General features: G+C 58.2%; 2 protein-coding genes across 2 annotated transcripts; one reads left to right on the forward strand and one right to left on the reverse strand.

The window, feature by feature from the left end:
* Positions 1-652: 652 nt before the first annotated feature.
* TMEM258 (transmembrane protein 258) lies at positions 653-4,069 on the reverse strand. Its single transcript, XM_012935547.2, has 4 exons — positions 3,994-4,069; positions 2,272-2,381; positions 1,779-1,913; positions 653-765 (listed from the first exon to the last, which is right to left on the reverse strand). Exons 1-3 carry the CDS (start codon positions 3,994-3,996, stop codon positions 1,787-1,789), a joined length of 240 nt encoding a protein of 79 aa, XP_012791001.2. The 5' UTR covers positions 3,997-4,069; the 3' UTR covers positions 653-765; positions 1,779-1,786.
* Positions 4,070-4,176: 107 nt separating this feature from the next.
* FEN1 (flap structure-specific endonuclease 1) lies at positions 4,177-9,874 on the forward strand. The gene is made up of 3 exons (XM_004620797.2): positions 4,177-4,448; positions 7,181-7,299; positions 7,752-9,874. Exon 3 carries the CDS (start codon positions 7,769-7,771, stop codon positions 8,909-8,911), a length of 1,143 nt encoding a protein of 380 aa, XP_004620854.1. The 5' UTR covers positions 4,177-4,448; positions 7,181-7,299; positions 7,752-7,768; the 3' UTR covers positions 8,912-9,874.
* The last annotated feature ends 5,839 nt before the right edge of the window (positions 9,875-15,713 follow it).

Genomic DNA, 15,713 nt, shown 5'->3' on the forward strand with positions numbered 1-15,713 from the left:
CCTGCCTCCCCGGCTCTCCTTGGGGAGAACCTAGCGGGAACCTCCGTGCCCCTCTGCCCCCTCCTCACTGCCTCCCTGGGCTCAGGGCAGCACCCCAGGGAGAAGCTGCCCCAGGGTGCTGAGGTCCCGCCCGGCCACCTGAGCAGGGTGTGGCCAAAGACGGGGTGGGGGGGGCAGGCGCGGGCGTGCTGTGCGCTCGCAGACAAGACTGCTTTGGGGGGCTGGGGTGACAGTACAGCGGGTAGGGCGTTTCCTTGCACACGGCCGACCGGGGTTTGATTCCCAGCATCCCATATGGTCCCCTGAGCACCACCAGGGGTAATTCCTGAGTGCAGAGCCAGGAGGAACCCCTGTGCATCGCCGGGTGTAACCCAAAAAGGGAAAAAAGAAAAAAAATCACCACCACCACCACCACCACCAAAACCCGGAAAAGCCTGCTTTGGGCCCTGCAGAGGCCCGGCCCCTTCCTGTCCCAGGGGGGTCTAACACCCCAAGGACAGGCCAGCAGGTCCCTTCCCGCCCTGCCCCTGCCCCCAGCAGTGGGAACTACCCGAAGGGCTCAAGAGAAACCGGAAGTGGGGACAGAGGAGTCCGTGGCCCGGGTGGGCCCCGCCCTGCCCCCTGCCCGTCCCCAGTGGACGCCACTCAGGACTGTCGTCCGTCTGCCTTTATTGTGAACACCACGCAGGACAACGGTTTCCGACAAGATGGTATAAAAATTAATTTACAAAAGTGGGGGTTCGGTGCAGCCGCCAGGCAAGGGACCTGCAAGGAGAGAGGAGCCAAGGTGAGGCCGGCCGAGCTGCCTCCCCGCCTCCCCGCAGCCCGGCCCCTCCCTCGGCCTCCCGGGTGGATCAGCCCTGGCTTTGTGGGTTGGGGGGGCGCTGGCCTTGAACAAAGGCCCCCCCCTGCAGTGTGGGTGGGCACGCAATGTTCTGCACTGAACTCGGGGTCCTGTCCGCCCTGGTGCTGTATTTGCGGGAGGAGCACTGCAAGCGGTGAGTCCCACAGCAGCCCACCCGCCGCTGTCTGACTTATAAGGACAAACGTGGACCCAGCCTGTTCCCGGTCAGACAGGGAGTCTGTCTCAGGACCCAAAGGCTGCCCCAGCAACACACACACACACACACACACACTCCCAAAGGCTGCCCCCAGCAACACATACCCCCCCAAAGGCTGCCCCAGAAACACACACACACACACACACACACACACACACACACACACACACTCCCAAAGGCTGCCCCCAGCAACACACACACACTCCCAAAGGCTGCCCCCAGCAACACACACACTCCCAAAGGCTGCCCCCAGCAACACACACACACACACACAAAGGCTGCCCCCAGCAACACACACACACACACTCCCAAAGGCTGCCCCCAGCAACACACAACCCCCAAAGGCTGCCCCCAACAACACACATACACATACAAACACACACCCAAAGGCTGCCCCCAGCAACACACCCACACCCACCCCCCCAAGGATGCCCTCAGCAACACACACACATACATACCCAAACGCTGCCCCCAGCAACACACCCACACCCCCCCCAAGGATGCCCCCAGCAACACACACATACATACCCAAATGCTGCCCCCAGCAACACACACACACACACAGGCTGCCCCCAGTAACACACACACAGAGGCTGCCCCCAGCAACACACACACACACACACACACACACACACACACACACACCCTGGGGTGGCGGCCTGTGGCCTCTTCAGCTGCGCGCCCCCCCCCCACCGCCCGCCCCGCTGAGGCTCTTACCGGGGGGCTCAGACGTAGATGCCCACCCAGAGCAGCAGGAAGAGGACGCCGAAGCCCATGAAGAGCGAGGCCACCAGGGAGATGAGCAGCTCTTTGTAGATGTCCCGCGTGTACTTGGTGGAGGTCACCTCGTAGCTGGCGGGGGCTAAGGAGGCCCGCGGGGCCCGGCAGGGCAGAGGGCGGACAGGGAGAGGGGCCTGGCGGGTGGAGGGCACTTGCCCCGGCCCCGGGGTGGTGGGAGCACCTGCTCCAGACCCCGGAGCACCCCCTGCCCTCACGGTGCCCCGAGCCCACCCTCCAGTCGGGCCAGTCCTGGGAATCTGAAGCAGGGAAAGGCCCCCACCTAACCTGCGGGGCAACTCTGGGCCTCGTTACCCGCCCTCCACACCCCCTGGCCCGCAAGGCCCCGGCCAGGAAACGGGCATGTCCCCAGGGCCCGTTTCTCTCGCTGCCCCCACCCCCCCATGTCGTGAGCTCTGGCCGCGAAGGATACACGAAGAACCAGGCGGTGAAGAACATGCCGATGGCCAGCAAAACCACGGTCAGGTGGGGGAAGACGGCGGGGTTCACCGGGCTGGTGTATCTGCTCATGGCCTCGAGCTCCTGCAGGCAGACGCGTGGTCAGAGCCCCGGGAGGCCGCCCTGAGCCAAGCCGGGGGCGGGTGTGTGGTGTGTGTGTGTGTTGTGTGTGTGTGTGTGTGTACACGTGCTTGTGCTTGTGCTCACTGGGGAGCCTCAAGCTTCTGGGGCTGCCAGAGGCGTATCTGGGTCCGGAAGACACAGAAATCCTTCGGACCTGTCCGGGAGTGACCAGCCCGACAATCTCTACCGCTTGGGTGCACTCTCCGTCTTTTCTTTTTCTTCTTTTTTTGGGCCCCACCCTGGCAGTCCTTGGGGCTTACTCCTGGTCTGGGCTCAGGCATCACTCCTTTTTTTTTTCTCTTCTTCTTTTTGGGTCACACCCAGCGATGCACAGGGGTTACTCCTAGCTCTACACTCAGGAATCACTCCTGGCGTTGATCGGGGGATCATATGGGATGCTGGGGATCGAACCCGGGTCAGCTGCGTGCAAGGCAAACGCTCTACTCGCTGTGCTGTCGCTCCAGCCCCTCCGGGATCACTCCTGGCAGGACTCGGGCATCCCTACGTGGAGCCAGGGGAGTGGCCGTGGGCAAGGCAAGCGCCTGGCCCCCTGGCTCTCTCTCAGCCCCTAGTTTTAGAGGTTTTTTGGGAACCCTGTTTGTAGACACCCAGCCTCAAGTCACAGAGCCTGGACTGGGGATTCTCAAGAGCTCAGACCTCAAATTCGGTATTTTGATGAATCTCAGGATCCCACCAGCCAGAGACCGGACAGGTCAAGCCCCGGCACTGCGTGAGGGTTCTGCATCTCTGGAAGGGGGTGACAATGCAAGAAGGCAGGCAGGGGGTGGGGCTGTGGGCGAGGGGGCTGCGTGATTCTACGGGGGGGGGGGGGGGAGGCGGCTCAATCGGGGCTTGTTTCCTGCCCAAGGTGATGGAGAAGAGGATGAGATCACGCCCGAGAAGAGGAGGGCGGCCCGCGGAAAGTTCTGGGCCCGTGTGAGCGCCCCATTGTCACCCGCCAGCCGCGGCCCAGAACATAACAACGCTGGGGGAGTCAACTGGCCCCATTGTTCCCGGAGACACAGGAATTCAGTTCAGGGAACACGGATGCCCCCCCCGGGCCCCCCACCCTGATGAAAGCGATGGGGGGACAATCGGGGCCATTCACGGGGGCCCCCGGGGAAGGGAGACAAAGATGAATAGCCAGCAGCCCGGGCTGCAGCACGTCAGCCGGGGGGTCACTGGCCGCGGACATGACCGCTCACAAAGGGGCTGCGGGCCCCGCGACGGGGGCGGCGCTCCTGCGAGCCGGGGCCCCTTTGCCTGGGGCTCTGCAGGACGCAGACGAGCCGGGCGGCGGGGGGACGCGCGCTCCGCTGGGCAGCCACAGCACGGTCGCAGGTCCCGGCGCCGGGGGCGGGCAGCAGGCACGCCCCCCACGGCCCCGGGCCCCGGGCACGCTGCGCTCCGAGCATCCCGGCCGCGGGCTTCCCCCGCCCCGGGCCCCGGCCCCGGCCGCAGCACCCGGAAGGAACCTCCTGCCCGCCGGGTCTCGGCGGTCCGCAGCCTCGGCGAAGCAGTCGGGCCCGCAGGGCCCTCCCGCCCAGTCCTTCCCGCCCTCCAAGCCGCTTACCATTCTGCCTGGCACAGGGCAAACCTCCGCTCCAGCACCACCGGAAGAACACGTCGGCAGGAGCCGGCGCGCCGGCCGCCGGAAGCGGAAGCGCGCCCGCGGAGAGTGGCATTGTGGGACTTGTAGTCCCCATGCGGGGGCTGGGAGACAGCGGGAATGGGGCCCCGTGAAGGCCTGGGAGAATTGAGGAAAATCCCTGAAGACGCCTAGAGTACGGGCTCTGAGAGAGTCCTTCCACCCTGGACGGGGCTGTTGGTCGCGAGGGAAGCGGGCCGAGCGCCTCCGGCCCAAACTACAGTTCCCAGGGGGCTTTGCGCGGCGGGCGGTCACGTGACGCGAGCGCGGGCTTCTGAAGGCGGCGGAGCGGGAGGAGAGCGGCAACCTCTCTGAGAGCGGGGTCCCGGGCAGCGCCGGACCCAGGGCCTGCTGCTGAGTTTCTCGCGCCCAGAGGCCAGGTGAGACCCCTGGGGACGCGCCTCTGGCCACGGCACGTTCCGCCTTGCCTTGGCCAAGCCGGGGGCCTGCGCGTGCGTGTTGGCGCGCCCGCGCGAGCCGCGGTTCCGCCACGGTCCCCGCCGGGAGGCCGCGGCCAGTGGCCGGGGCTGCCGGGCCCTCGCGTCCTCGACCGGGGGGCTGGGGCTCGGCTCTAGGGGGGGCCCGGGCGCGCAGCGTTCATTTTGTTGTACTTATGATTGGGCTTTTGGGCCTCGCGCTGCGATGCTCGGGGCTGACTCCTGACTCTGTGCTCAGGGATCACTCCTGGCGGTTCTCGCGGGGGACCAAATGGGATGCTGGGGATGGTACCCGGGTCTGCTGCGTGCAAGACAAGCGCCCCTCCCGGTGCCCGGTGTAACTCTCTCTCTCTCTCTCTGGACCCAATAATTAATTATTCTGGTTGTTGTTGTTTAAAGAAAAACGGTGCCTGTTTCAGGGCAGCAGGTTTTAGTTGGCAGGCGCGAAAATTCATGGGGGCGCTTTGCGCCTGAGGCTGCGGGAAACAGTCCCCCGGGGAGTCCTTTGCTAGGGGGCCTGGAGCACAGCAGGTACTGGGGGGACCTGCTCCCTGTACTTGGCAGAGAAAACAGGCCCGGGGTCGGCGCTGCACCGGAAGACGGAGCTGGAACTGCTCCGTAGGTCAGGTTGTCTTTGGAGGGGCAGTAGGAATGTTCCAGGGAAGCGGAATTTCAGCATCAGTCCATGCCCCAGGGATGGAGCCATGGCATGTCGAGAAGGGTTTGGGCTCAGATGTTTTGCGGGGGGTAGAAGACTGTCATGTCAGCCGGGCAAATTTGAGACTTGCTGCCCGCGGGACTGGGTGCTGCCACCTGGAGGCAGGTTTTTTTTTCTTTTTTTTCCTGGGGGAGCCTGTGACTCTCCCCTGGGGGAGCCTGTGGCTTCCGTTTGCAGGTGCCTCACCCACTTCTCTGAGCGCAGCCCCCTGGGCTCGCAGTCGGCTGTGGTGGGGGTCCCCAAGTCTGCAGAGTACCCTCGCGGCAACACCAGGATGTTCTTTGAATGGAATCATCGTGCATTAGAGTTGTTCACGATTGAGTTTCAGCATCCAACGTCCCTTCACCAGCGCCTGCTTCCCTCCACCCATCTGCCCAGTTTCACACCTGCCCCCCTCCCCCCACTGCAACACAGGTTTTTTTTTTTTTTTTTTTTTTTTTGCTTTTTGGGTTACGCCTGGCGATGCACAGGGGTTACTCCTGGCTTTGCACCCAGGAATTACCCCTGGCGGTGCTAGGGGACCATATGGGATGCTGGGAATCGAACCCAGGTCAGCCGCGTGCAAGGCAAACGCCCTACCTGCTGTGCTATTGCTCCAGCCCCTGCAACACAGGATTTGTGTTTGGATTATGGACGGAGTAATAGGCTGGGGATGTCCCGCAGTACTTGGGGTTCAGTCCCCGGCACCGAAAAATGAAAAGCAACAGAAACTGGCTACCTAGATCCCGAACCTCCCCACACTGACGGAACCCCCGTCCGAGGGCCTGGCGCCGTGCCGAGCGCTTGCCTGGTGGGTGTTTGTTTCCCCACCTGGCGATGCTCAGGTATTATTCCCAGCTGTGCATTCGAGTGACTCCTGGCGGTGCTCTGGGGCGGCGGGGGATCGAACTTAGGTCTGTCGCATGCAAGCCAAGGCCTTTCCAGCTATTTTGAACATTTCGAACATTTTTTTTTAAGACGCTATTTTTTGGGTAGTGGGCGGGGAGGGGGTTTGTCAGTGCATCACACTGGCTCTACACTCAGAAATCACTCCTGGGGGTGCTGGGTGGGGGTGCATGTGGGATGCTGCAGATTGAAGCTGCATTGGCTGTGTGCAAGGGAAGACCCCTACCCGCTGTGCTATCTCCAATCCCCCTTTAAGACACTTTAAAAATACATTTCAGGAACTCCAACAACAATAGTGAGTTGTGTGTTGAAATCTGGAATGTAATCAAGGTAAAGAGAAAAGGAAGTGAAATTATCAGTCACGCACGGGGGGGGGGGGTTGGGGGGTGAGGGGTGGGATGTATACTGGTTTTTTTGTTTTGGTTTGGTTTGGTTTTCGTTTTTATTGGTGGTGGAATATGGGCACTGGTGAAGGGATGGGTGTTTGAGCATTGTATAACTGAGATATAAGCCTGAGAACTTTGTAACTTTCCACTTGGTGATTCAATAAAATAAATTAAAAAAAATATATTTCAGGGACTGGAGCGTGTAGGGGGTCTGCCTTGCACGCGGCTGACCTGGGTTCGATCCCCCGGCATCCCATATGGTCCCCCGAGCACTGCCAGGAGTAATTCCTGAGTACAGAGCCAGGAGTAGCTTCTGAGCATTGCCGGGTGTGACCCAAAAAGAAAAAAAGAAACACATTTCAGTGGACCAATCAGCTCACCCCGGCAGTGAGTATTGACTGAGCATGGAGCCAGGGAATCCCCCCAGCATTGCTGGGCGTGGCTCCAAAAAGCAAAAAAGAATTTTTTTCCCCCTTGGTGATTATGAGTAAAGGTTTCATTTGCATACCTGATCCATTCCTTATTTATTGGATTCGGGGCTGGGCACACCTGGCAGTGCCGGGGCGCTGTCCCTGGCTCTGTGGGAGAGGCAGCTCTGGGCAGTGTTCTGGGGACCAAGCAGTGCGGGGAGTGGACACGACCTCCTGCCCGCGCTTACCCCGTCCACTCTCGCACCCACCCTGTAGACCTGTCTCAGACACCGGGAGTCCCAGAAGAACGTCTCAGGCAGAAAGTGGGACAGGTTGAAGAAGCCCCTCGCGACAGCCACTCCACACCTCCCTGCTGGTGGCTGGAATCCCTTCAGGTGAGCAACAGTAACACCACTTCCAGGGTGGGGAGGAGATCGAAAGCCCCCGGAGGGCCCAGATGGGGCAGTGAAAGAGCCCTGAGCCTCACCTGCAGGACCTGGCACCCGAAAAACAGATAAAAAGCGAACAGGCCAAAGGCCCGGCTGGGTGCTGGGGCGGGGGGTGGAGGGTGCTGGGGGCTGGAGCAGTAGGACAGCGGGCAGGGATTTGATCCCAGGGGGGATCCCATGTGTCCCCCAAGCCTACCAGGAGTGCTCCCCAAGCCGAGAGCCAGGACTCAGCCCTGAGCACGACTTTGTGTCTGTGCTGTGGGGGACGTGTGGGACGGAAGAGTGAAGCCAGGGAGAGCGCCCACTCGAACCCTTGCTCCTTTGGCCTCCTCCAAGTCCTCCCTGATCTTACCTGCCTTTCTCTGTCTGTCTGTCTGCCCGTCTGCCCGTCTCTCTAGGTAGCCCCTCCGCTGCGATGGGGATCCAGGGCCTGGCCAAGCTGATCGCCGACGTGGCGCCCGGCGCCATCCGGGAGAACGACATCAAGAGCTACTTTGGCCGCAAGGTGGCCATCGACGCCTCCATGAGCATCTACCAGTTCCTGATCGCCGTGCGCCAGGGCGGGGACGTGCTGCAGAACGAGGAGGGCGAGACCACCAGCCACCTGGTGGGCATGTTCTACCGCACCATCCGCATGATGGAGAACGGCATCAAGCCCGTGTACGTGTTCGACGGCAAGCCGCCGCAGCTCAAGTCGGGCGAGCTGGCCAAGCGCAGCGAGCGGCGGGCCGAGGCCGAGCGGCAGCTGCAGCAGGCGCAGGCGGCCGGCGCCGAGGACGAGGTGGAGAAGTTCACCAAGCGGCTGGTGAAGGTCACCCCGCAGCACAGCGACGAGTGCAAGCACCTTCTGCGCCTCATGGGCGTGCCCTACCTGGACGCGCCCAGCGAGGCCGAGGCCAGCTGCGCCGCCCTGGTGAAGGCCGGCAAGGTCTACGCCGCTGCCACGGAGGACATGGACTGCCTGACCTTCGGCAGCCCCGTGCTCATGCGCCACCTGACGGCCAGCGAGGCCAAGAAGCTGCCCATCCAGGAGTTCCACCTGGGCCGCGTCCTGCAGGAGCTGGGCCTGACGCAGGCGCAGTTCGTCGACCTCTGCATCCTGCTGGGCAGCGACTACTGCGAGAGCATCCGCGGCATCGGGCCCAAGCGGGCCGTGGACCTCATCCAGAAGCACAAGAGCATCGAGGAGATCGTGCGGCGCCTGGACCCCGCCAAGTACCCGGTGCCCGAGAACTGGCTGCACAAGGAGGCGCAGCAGCTCTTCCTGGAGCCCGAGGTGCTGGACCCCGCCGCCGTGGAGCTGAAGTGGGGCGAGCCCGACGAGGAGGCGCTGGTGCGCTTCATGTGCGGCGAGAAGCAGTTCTCGGAGGAGCGCATCCGCAGCGGCGTGCGGCGCCTGAGCAAGAGCCGCCAGGGCAGCACCCAGGGCCGCCTGGACGACTTCTTCAAGGTGACCGGCTCGCTGTCCTCCGCCAAGCGCAAGGAGCCGGAGCCCAAGGGGCCCGCCAAGAAGAAGGCAAAGACCGGGGCGGCCGGCAAGGGCCGACGGGGGAAATAAACGGGGTTTTCCCTGGGGATGTCCCTACGGCGCCTTCGAGGGCTAGCGGCGGGGAGTCGGCCAGGGGCCGGGCGGGGCGTCAGCCCAAGTCTCCCCTGCGCTTTCTCTCCGCTTGTTTTTTTTTTTGTTTTTTTTTCCTTTGGCTTTTTGGGTCACACCCGGCGGTGCTCAGGGATTACTCCTGGCTCTGCACTCAGGAAGTTCTCCTGGCAGTGCTCAGGGGACCACATGGGATGGCGGAGATCAAACCCGGGTTGGTGGCGTGCAAGGCAAATGTCCTACCTGCTGTCCTATCCCTCCAGCCCCTTCCCCGCTTTTTATTCAGTCTCGTGACCATAAGGCTACAGAAGTACTTTGTTTTCTTCTTTTTTTTTTTTTTTGTGCTAGTTGTTGTTATTTTAGCTCAGGATTGAAGCTCAGGCCCAAATGGCCTCGCCAGCCATTTAGTGGACACTGAAGCTGTTGTTACATGAGTGTGATAGCGCCAGGTTCCTAGCGGGGAGAAGGAGACAGGACGACTCCCTGGCTGCCCAGGAGGGTGTCAGGGTGGGGGGACACGCTGCCCTCTGCTCGAGCCCCGCGCTGGACGGTAGCCAAAGAAGGGCTGCTGGGGGCAGAGGCGGGGAAGGCTGGGGGCCTAGCTAGCGTCCACTGCCGGCGCTTGGCGATTCGCTTGGGCAGAAACTGGAATTTGAGTCTTTAGAGTGTGTGTGTTTTTTTTTTTAAATCATGAGGGCTGCAGCGGGTAGGGCGCTTGGTAGGGCGCTTGCCTTGCACAGGACCTGGGTTCGATCCCTGACATCCCATGCAAAATGTCCCCAAACAAAATGAAAGTGTTATTTTTCAGAGGTGTTAGGTGACAAAAGTGTTCTCTGGGAGTTGGGTCAGCAGAGTGGAGACATCGGGGGTGGGGAGGGGACACGTTTTGGTCACGTGCTTTTCTTGGTTTTGAGATAATGAGAAGAGTCAATAAAGTTCTAAAAGTAACCAGTTATGGAGTTGATTCTCTCTTGAGACCGAGAACTTAACATGCAGGATGGTGGCCTCGGGGAGTGGCCGCCAGGGGGCGCCGTGCACCGTAGAATGGCCACAGTGGGAAAGAAATCTGAGGTCAACTGGATTTGTTTCTAGCTCCCAGCCCGTGTAGCCTGATCCGTCTCGGTCGACACGAGGCAGTAGCGTCCACTCTGTAAACGGCGAAAGCTGCCTGCGGGAGCACGGGGTAGCACCCCAGACTTGACCCTGAGCACCGCGGGGAGGGACCCCTGGGCACTGCACTTGTTCTGGACTTGAGGTTCCTCGAGCCCCTTTCTCATATAGATGGAATGTTTCTGCACTTGAATGTTTTAAATTCCTGAGAGAATCAGGGTTGGCCGTTGGAGTTTGTAGTTTCTTAGCATTTCTTTTCTTCCTTTTTTTTTTTTGGCTTTTTTTTGGGTCACACCTGGCAATGCACAGGGGCCACACCTGGCTCTGCACTCAGGAATTACCCCTGGCGGTGCTCAGGGGACCCTATGGGACACTGGGAATCGAACCCGGGTCGGCCGCGTGCAAGGCAAACGCCCTACCCGCGCGCTGTGCTATCTCTCCAGCCCCCGTTTCTTAGCATTTCTGTCACTGCCGTTTGGCGTTAACAAGAACACTCAAGCTGAGTGTCAGATTTTATTTATTTATTTATTTTTGGGTCACACCTGGTTATGCACAAGGGTTACTCCTGGCTCTGCACTCAGGAATTACTCCTGGTGGTGCTCGGGGGACCATATGGGATGCTGGGGATCGAATCTGGGTTGGCTGTGTATACAGCCTACCCGCTATATTATTGCTCCAGCCCCTCAGTGTCAGATATTTTTGCTTTTCAGCCACACTCAGCTGTGCTCAGGGCTTACGCCTGCCTCCGCCCAGGGGTCACTCCTGGCGGGGCTCAGAGGAGCAGATGGGGTGTGGGGAGTTGAACCCACATTGGCTGCATGACTGGCAAGCACCTTACCAGCTCTAGTATGGCTCTAGCTCAGTTTTGTTTTTTTTTTTTTTGGGTCATACCCAGCGATGCACAGGGGTGACTCCTGGCTCTGCACTCAGGAATTACTCCTGGCGGTGCTCAGGGGATGCTGGGAATTGAACCCGGGTCGGCCGCGTGCAAGGCAAATGCCCTACCCGCTGTGCTCTCTCTAGCCCCTAGCTAAATTTTTTTTTCCCCTCTGGGCCACATCCGGCAATGCTCAGGGCTTAACTCCTGGCGGGCTCAGAGGACCATATGGCGTGCCAGGGATCAAACCAGAGTCAGCCGCATACAAGACAAGCGAATCGTTCACTGTGCTTCCTTGCCAGCCTGATTGTTTGTGGTGTTTTGACACAGCGCAGGTGGGAAGACTAGACACTTGGTTTTTATTTCAGAGGGTTGGCACACACGCAGGCGGTTTCAGAAGCCGTTTCCAGCTGTTGAACGAGGGATGCCTGCAGGCGAAACAAGAACCACAACCCGGTTTCTTGGGGCCTTCTCCCAGTCCCCACGGTCAGTTGTTTTTCAGTTGTGGGGGAGGGGCAGATGTGATCTGCACCGGGCTTACTGCTAGCTCTGTGGTCAGGGCACTCAGCAGCGCTTGGTGCTAGGGACTGAACCGTAGTGAGGTATGTGCAAGATACGTATCCAAACCCTGGGACTGTCCAGTTTCTTTCTTTCTTTTTTTTTTTTGCTTTTTGGGTCACACCTGGCGATGCACAGGGGTTACTCCTGGCTCTGCACTCAGGAATCACCCCTGGCGGTGCTCAGGGGACCCTATGGGATGCTGGGAATCGAACCCAGGTTGGCCGTGCGCAGGGCAAACGCCCTCCCCGCTGTGCTATCGCTCCGGCCCCTGTCCAGTTTCTTGGCTTTTGGGCCATCCCTGGTGGTGCTCAGGATTTACTCCTGGCTCTGTGCTCAGGTGTCACGCCTGGCTGTGCTCGAGGAACCGTGTGTGGTGCTGAAATCAGCCGTGGCCCACTGCGTGCAAGGCAAGCACTCTACCTGCTATAATACCACTCTGGCCCCTGCGGTAACTTTTCAAAGGAAGTCGTATGTGAGATCTCAGAGCTTTGGAAGCAAGCATGGGGGTCCCCTCCAGGATGCCCCCGTAACTAGCGGACTTTTCGACTGGTGCAGCCAGAAAATTTTATCCTGAGGGTAAGGTTCTTAGGGTTGGTCACTGCTTCTGCAAGTGATGACTGACAAACAAAACTCATCTCTTCAGACTGAACCAAGCTCTGAAATGGACTTGGACTTCATTTTCTTTTCATTTTTTTTTTTTGGGGGGGGGTGTCACACCTGGTGATGCACAGGGGTTACTCCTGGCTCTGCACTCAGGAATCACCGCTGGCGGTGCTCAGGGGACCATATGGGATGCTGGGAATCGAACCCGGGTCGGCTGTGTGCAAGGCAAACACCCTCCCCTCTGTGCTATCACTCCAGCCCAAGAATTTCATTTTCTGACTCCAGGGTGTACTGTGCTCACAGCACTCCCAGAGTCGCCTGTAACTGCGGCTAAGCCAGTGACAGGCTGACATTTCATTTCAGTTTCCCAGCCGTCTTTAAAAGCTTATTGAACATGGTACAGTGCCAGGAAAACAGACTTGCAAGTTTGATTTTGGTTTGGGGTTTTGGAACCACACCAGGCTGTGTTCACGTGCAAGTTAAGTGCCTTCACCCCTGTGTTGTGCAAGTTTTTGCTTGTTTGGGGCCGTACCCGCAGTGCTCAGAGGTTACTCCTGGGTCTGTGCTCAGGAATCATGCATGATGGTGCTTGGGATCCTATGGGCTGCCAGGAATTGAACCCAGGTTGGTCTCATGCAAGCAAACATCCTACCTGCTGTACTATCTCTTCGGCCCCCAGCCCTTTGCAGGTTTTTATTGAGCGCATTCTAACATGGTTGCTTAGAAGGAAAGGTTATAGCAGAGTGAAAGTTGATGGATGGCTTTGCTCTCCAGCTCTGTGGCAGATTAGCCAAAATCTATGGAGACTACCCAATCTGGAGATTAGAAATGAGTTTGTTTTTTTTTTTAAAAAAATGGTCCAGACCCTCTGCTTCTACAGACTATCATCCAAGAGGTCTTCTAACCCATTTTGGCACCCAGAGCGGCTTCTTGCAGACATGCATCTAGACTGTGAACTGAACTAAAGTATCAGAAATCCAAAACCAAAGAGCTCATAGAATCTTCATTCTCAGCAATGAAATTATTAAATGATGCCTTTTCAGCGGGCCTGATTGTTGGGGGAAAATTCCAAACAAAAATAGTGAGTTCGGGGCCGGAGCGATAGCACAGCGGGTAGGGCGTTTGTCTTGCACGCGGCCGACCCGGGTTCGATCCCCGGCATCCCATATGGTCCCCCAAGCACTGCCAGGAGTAATTCCTGAGTGCAGAACCAGGAGTAACCCCTGAGCATCGCTGGGTGTGACCCAAAAAGAAAAAAAAAAAAAAGTGAGTTCCCTATTGAAATATTGAATGTATTCAAAGTATAGAGAATAAAATGAAGATCATTCGCTACTTAGGTGGGGGCTGGGTGGGAGGGGGGTGTATTGGGGTTCTTGGTGGTGGAACATGTGCACTGGTGAAGGGATGAGGGTTCCATCATTGTATGACTGAGACTTAAACCTGAAAGCTTTGTATTTTTTTTCTCACGGCGATTCAATATAATAAAATTTAAAAATATATAAAAAAAAATTTTAAAAAAGAAGACAAAAAAAAAAAATGGTCCAGAGCAGTTAGGGTTTTGGCCTTGCATGCGGCTGAACTTGGTATCCTATATCGTCCCCCGAGCTCGGCCAGGAGTAACCCTAGCACACTGCTGGGTGGGACCTGAAAACTTAAAAAAAAAAAATGGATGGGGCTGGAGCTATAGCATAGTGGGTAGGGCGTTTGCCTTGCACGCGGCCGACCTGGGTTCGATTCCCAGCATCCCATATGGTCCCCTGAGCACCGCCAGGAGTAATTCGTGAGTGCAGAGCCAGGAGTAACCCCTGTGCATCACCGGGTGTGACCCAAAAAGAAAAAATGGTTCAAGGGCTAGAGAGTCCAGAAGGTGACACTTTCCTTGCACACAGCTGACCCAGACTTGATCCCTGACACCCCATAGGGTCCCCCCGAGCACCGCCAGGAGTGTTTCCCTGAGGACACCACCAGGTGTGGCTTAAAAACATGATGAGTAGCAAGGTGACAGCATCACTCCTATAGGACAGGGGACAGGTGGGGAACTTAGACCCAGGGCCATGTGGGTGCTGGGAACTTCATCTGATGGTGTCACAGTACTGGCAGGTGGACCGGGGACAGCCCCCAGGATACATTCTCCTGTCAGGGACCAGGCCAGGCCACAGGGTTTCGAGAGTCTTACACGCCACGTTCCTGCCACTGCTTCCGGAAGGACGGATGGGTGAAACCTCTTGGTGGGTCCTGGCCGTGGCCCTTGTAGGGGGCTCAGCAGGGCTTGGATCCTTTCCTCCCTCTGCCCCACATCCCACCCCCCCGTCCTACCAGTTGGCCCGGAAATCTTGTGCCATGGGACCCCTATTATGTCATCTTGACCTGTGGCCCATCGGAGTATCCTGGGGGTCTTTGGGGGCTGCGAGGCCCCAGGCTGAGGAACACTGCCATTGGCCACTGGTAGGTCACCCAGCAGTGCCCAGGGGTCGCTCCTGGCCGTGCTGGGGGGTCATGGGGAACAAGGAGTCCAGCCCAGGCCTCCTCCTCTGTCATTCAAGTAGGCCCTAGGGGCTGGAGCGGTAGCACAGCAGGGAGGGCGTTTGGCCTTGCATGTGGCCAACCCGGGTTCGATTCCCAGCATCCCATATAGTTCCTTGAGCACCGTCAGGAGTAATTCCTGAGTGCAGAGGCAGGAGGAACCCCTGTGCATCGCCAGGTATAACCCAAAAAGCAAAAAAAAAAAAAAAGTGGAAGAAGGGGCCCGAGCAATAGTACAGTGGGTAGAACGTTTGCCTTGCACACGGCCGACCCGGGTTTGGCTCCCAACACCCCATATGTTCCCCCAAGCACTGCCAGGACTAATTCCTGAGTGCATGAGCCAAGAGTAACCCCTGGGCATTGCTGGGTGTGACCCAAAAGGCAAAAAAAAAAAAAAAAAAAACACAGAGTGGGGGACAAGAACTGAATGTTGGAAGCCGGTAAAGAGGAATATACAGAACCTTTCAGCATCTGTATCGTAACTGCTACCCAGTAAGCCTAAACTGAGGAAGAGAGATGTGCCTGCCATAGAGGCACGCTGGGGCAGGGGGTGACTAGAAGGGGTGGGAGGGAAACTGGGGACACTGGTACTAAAAAAAAAGTACACTCGGGTTGGAGTGATAACACAACGGGTAGGGCATTTGCCTTGCAGGCGGCCGACCTGGGTTCGAATCCCAGCATCCCATATGGTCCCCTGAGCACTGCCAGGGGTAATTCCTGAGTGCATGAGCCAGGAATGACCCCTGTGCATTGCTAGGTGTGACCCCCCCAAAAAAAAAAAAGAAAAAAAAAGTACACTCATCAAGGGATGGGTGTTGGAACACTGTAGGACTGAAATGCAATCATGACTAATATTGCAATGTTCTATCTCACTGTGATTCAATTTAAAAAAAAAAAAAAGGAAAAATATTAAAAAAAAAATGCAGAGCCGGTGGGCAAATGATACCGGAAATACCCCAGATCCGTGATGGGACTGATTCTGAATGAAGCGTGTGGTGGTCAAGAAACCGTCACTGCCATTCTTTTTGTGGTCGCATTGTGAGGGGGCCCTCCTGTGGCTAGGACATGGGGCCAGAGTATAATACAGCG

This window comes from Sorex araneus, chromosome 6 (assembly GCF_027595985.1).
Source record: "Sorex araneus isolate mSorAra2 chromosome 6, mSorAra2.pri, whole genome shotgun sequence".
In the NCBI taxonomy this organism is placed as follows: Eukaryota; Metazoa; Chordata; class Mammalia; order Eulipotyphla; family Soricidae; genus Sorex; species Sorex araneus.

Coding starts and splice junctions, on each gene's coding strand:
- TMEM258 (XM_012935547.2), bottom strand. Junction 1,914..2,271: donor TTCACCGCCTGGTTCTTCGT/GTATCCTTCGCG, acceptor AGCCCCCGCCAG/CTACGAGGTGACCTCCACCA.
- FEN1 (XM_004620797.2), top strand. CDS start 7,769: ATGGGGATCCAGGGCCTGGCCAAGCTGATCGCCGACGTGGCGCCCGGC.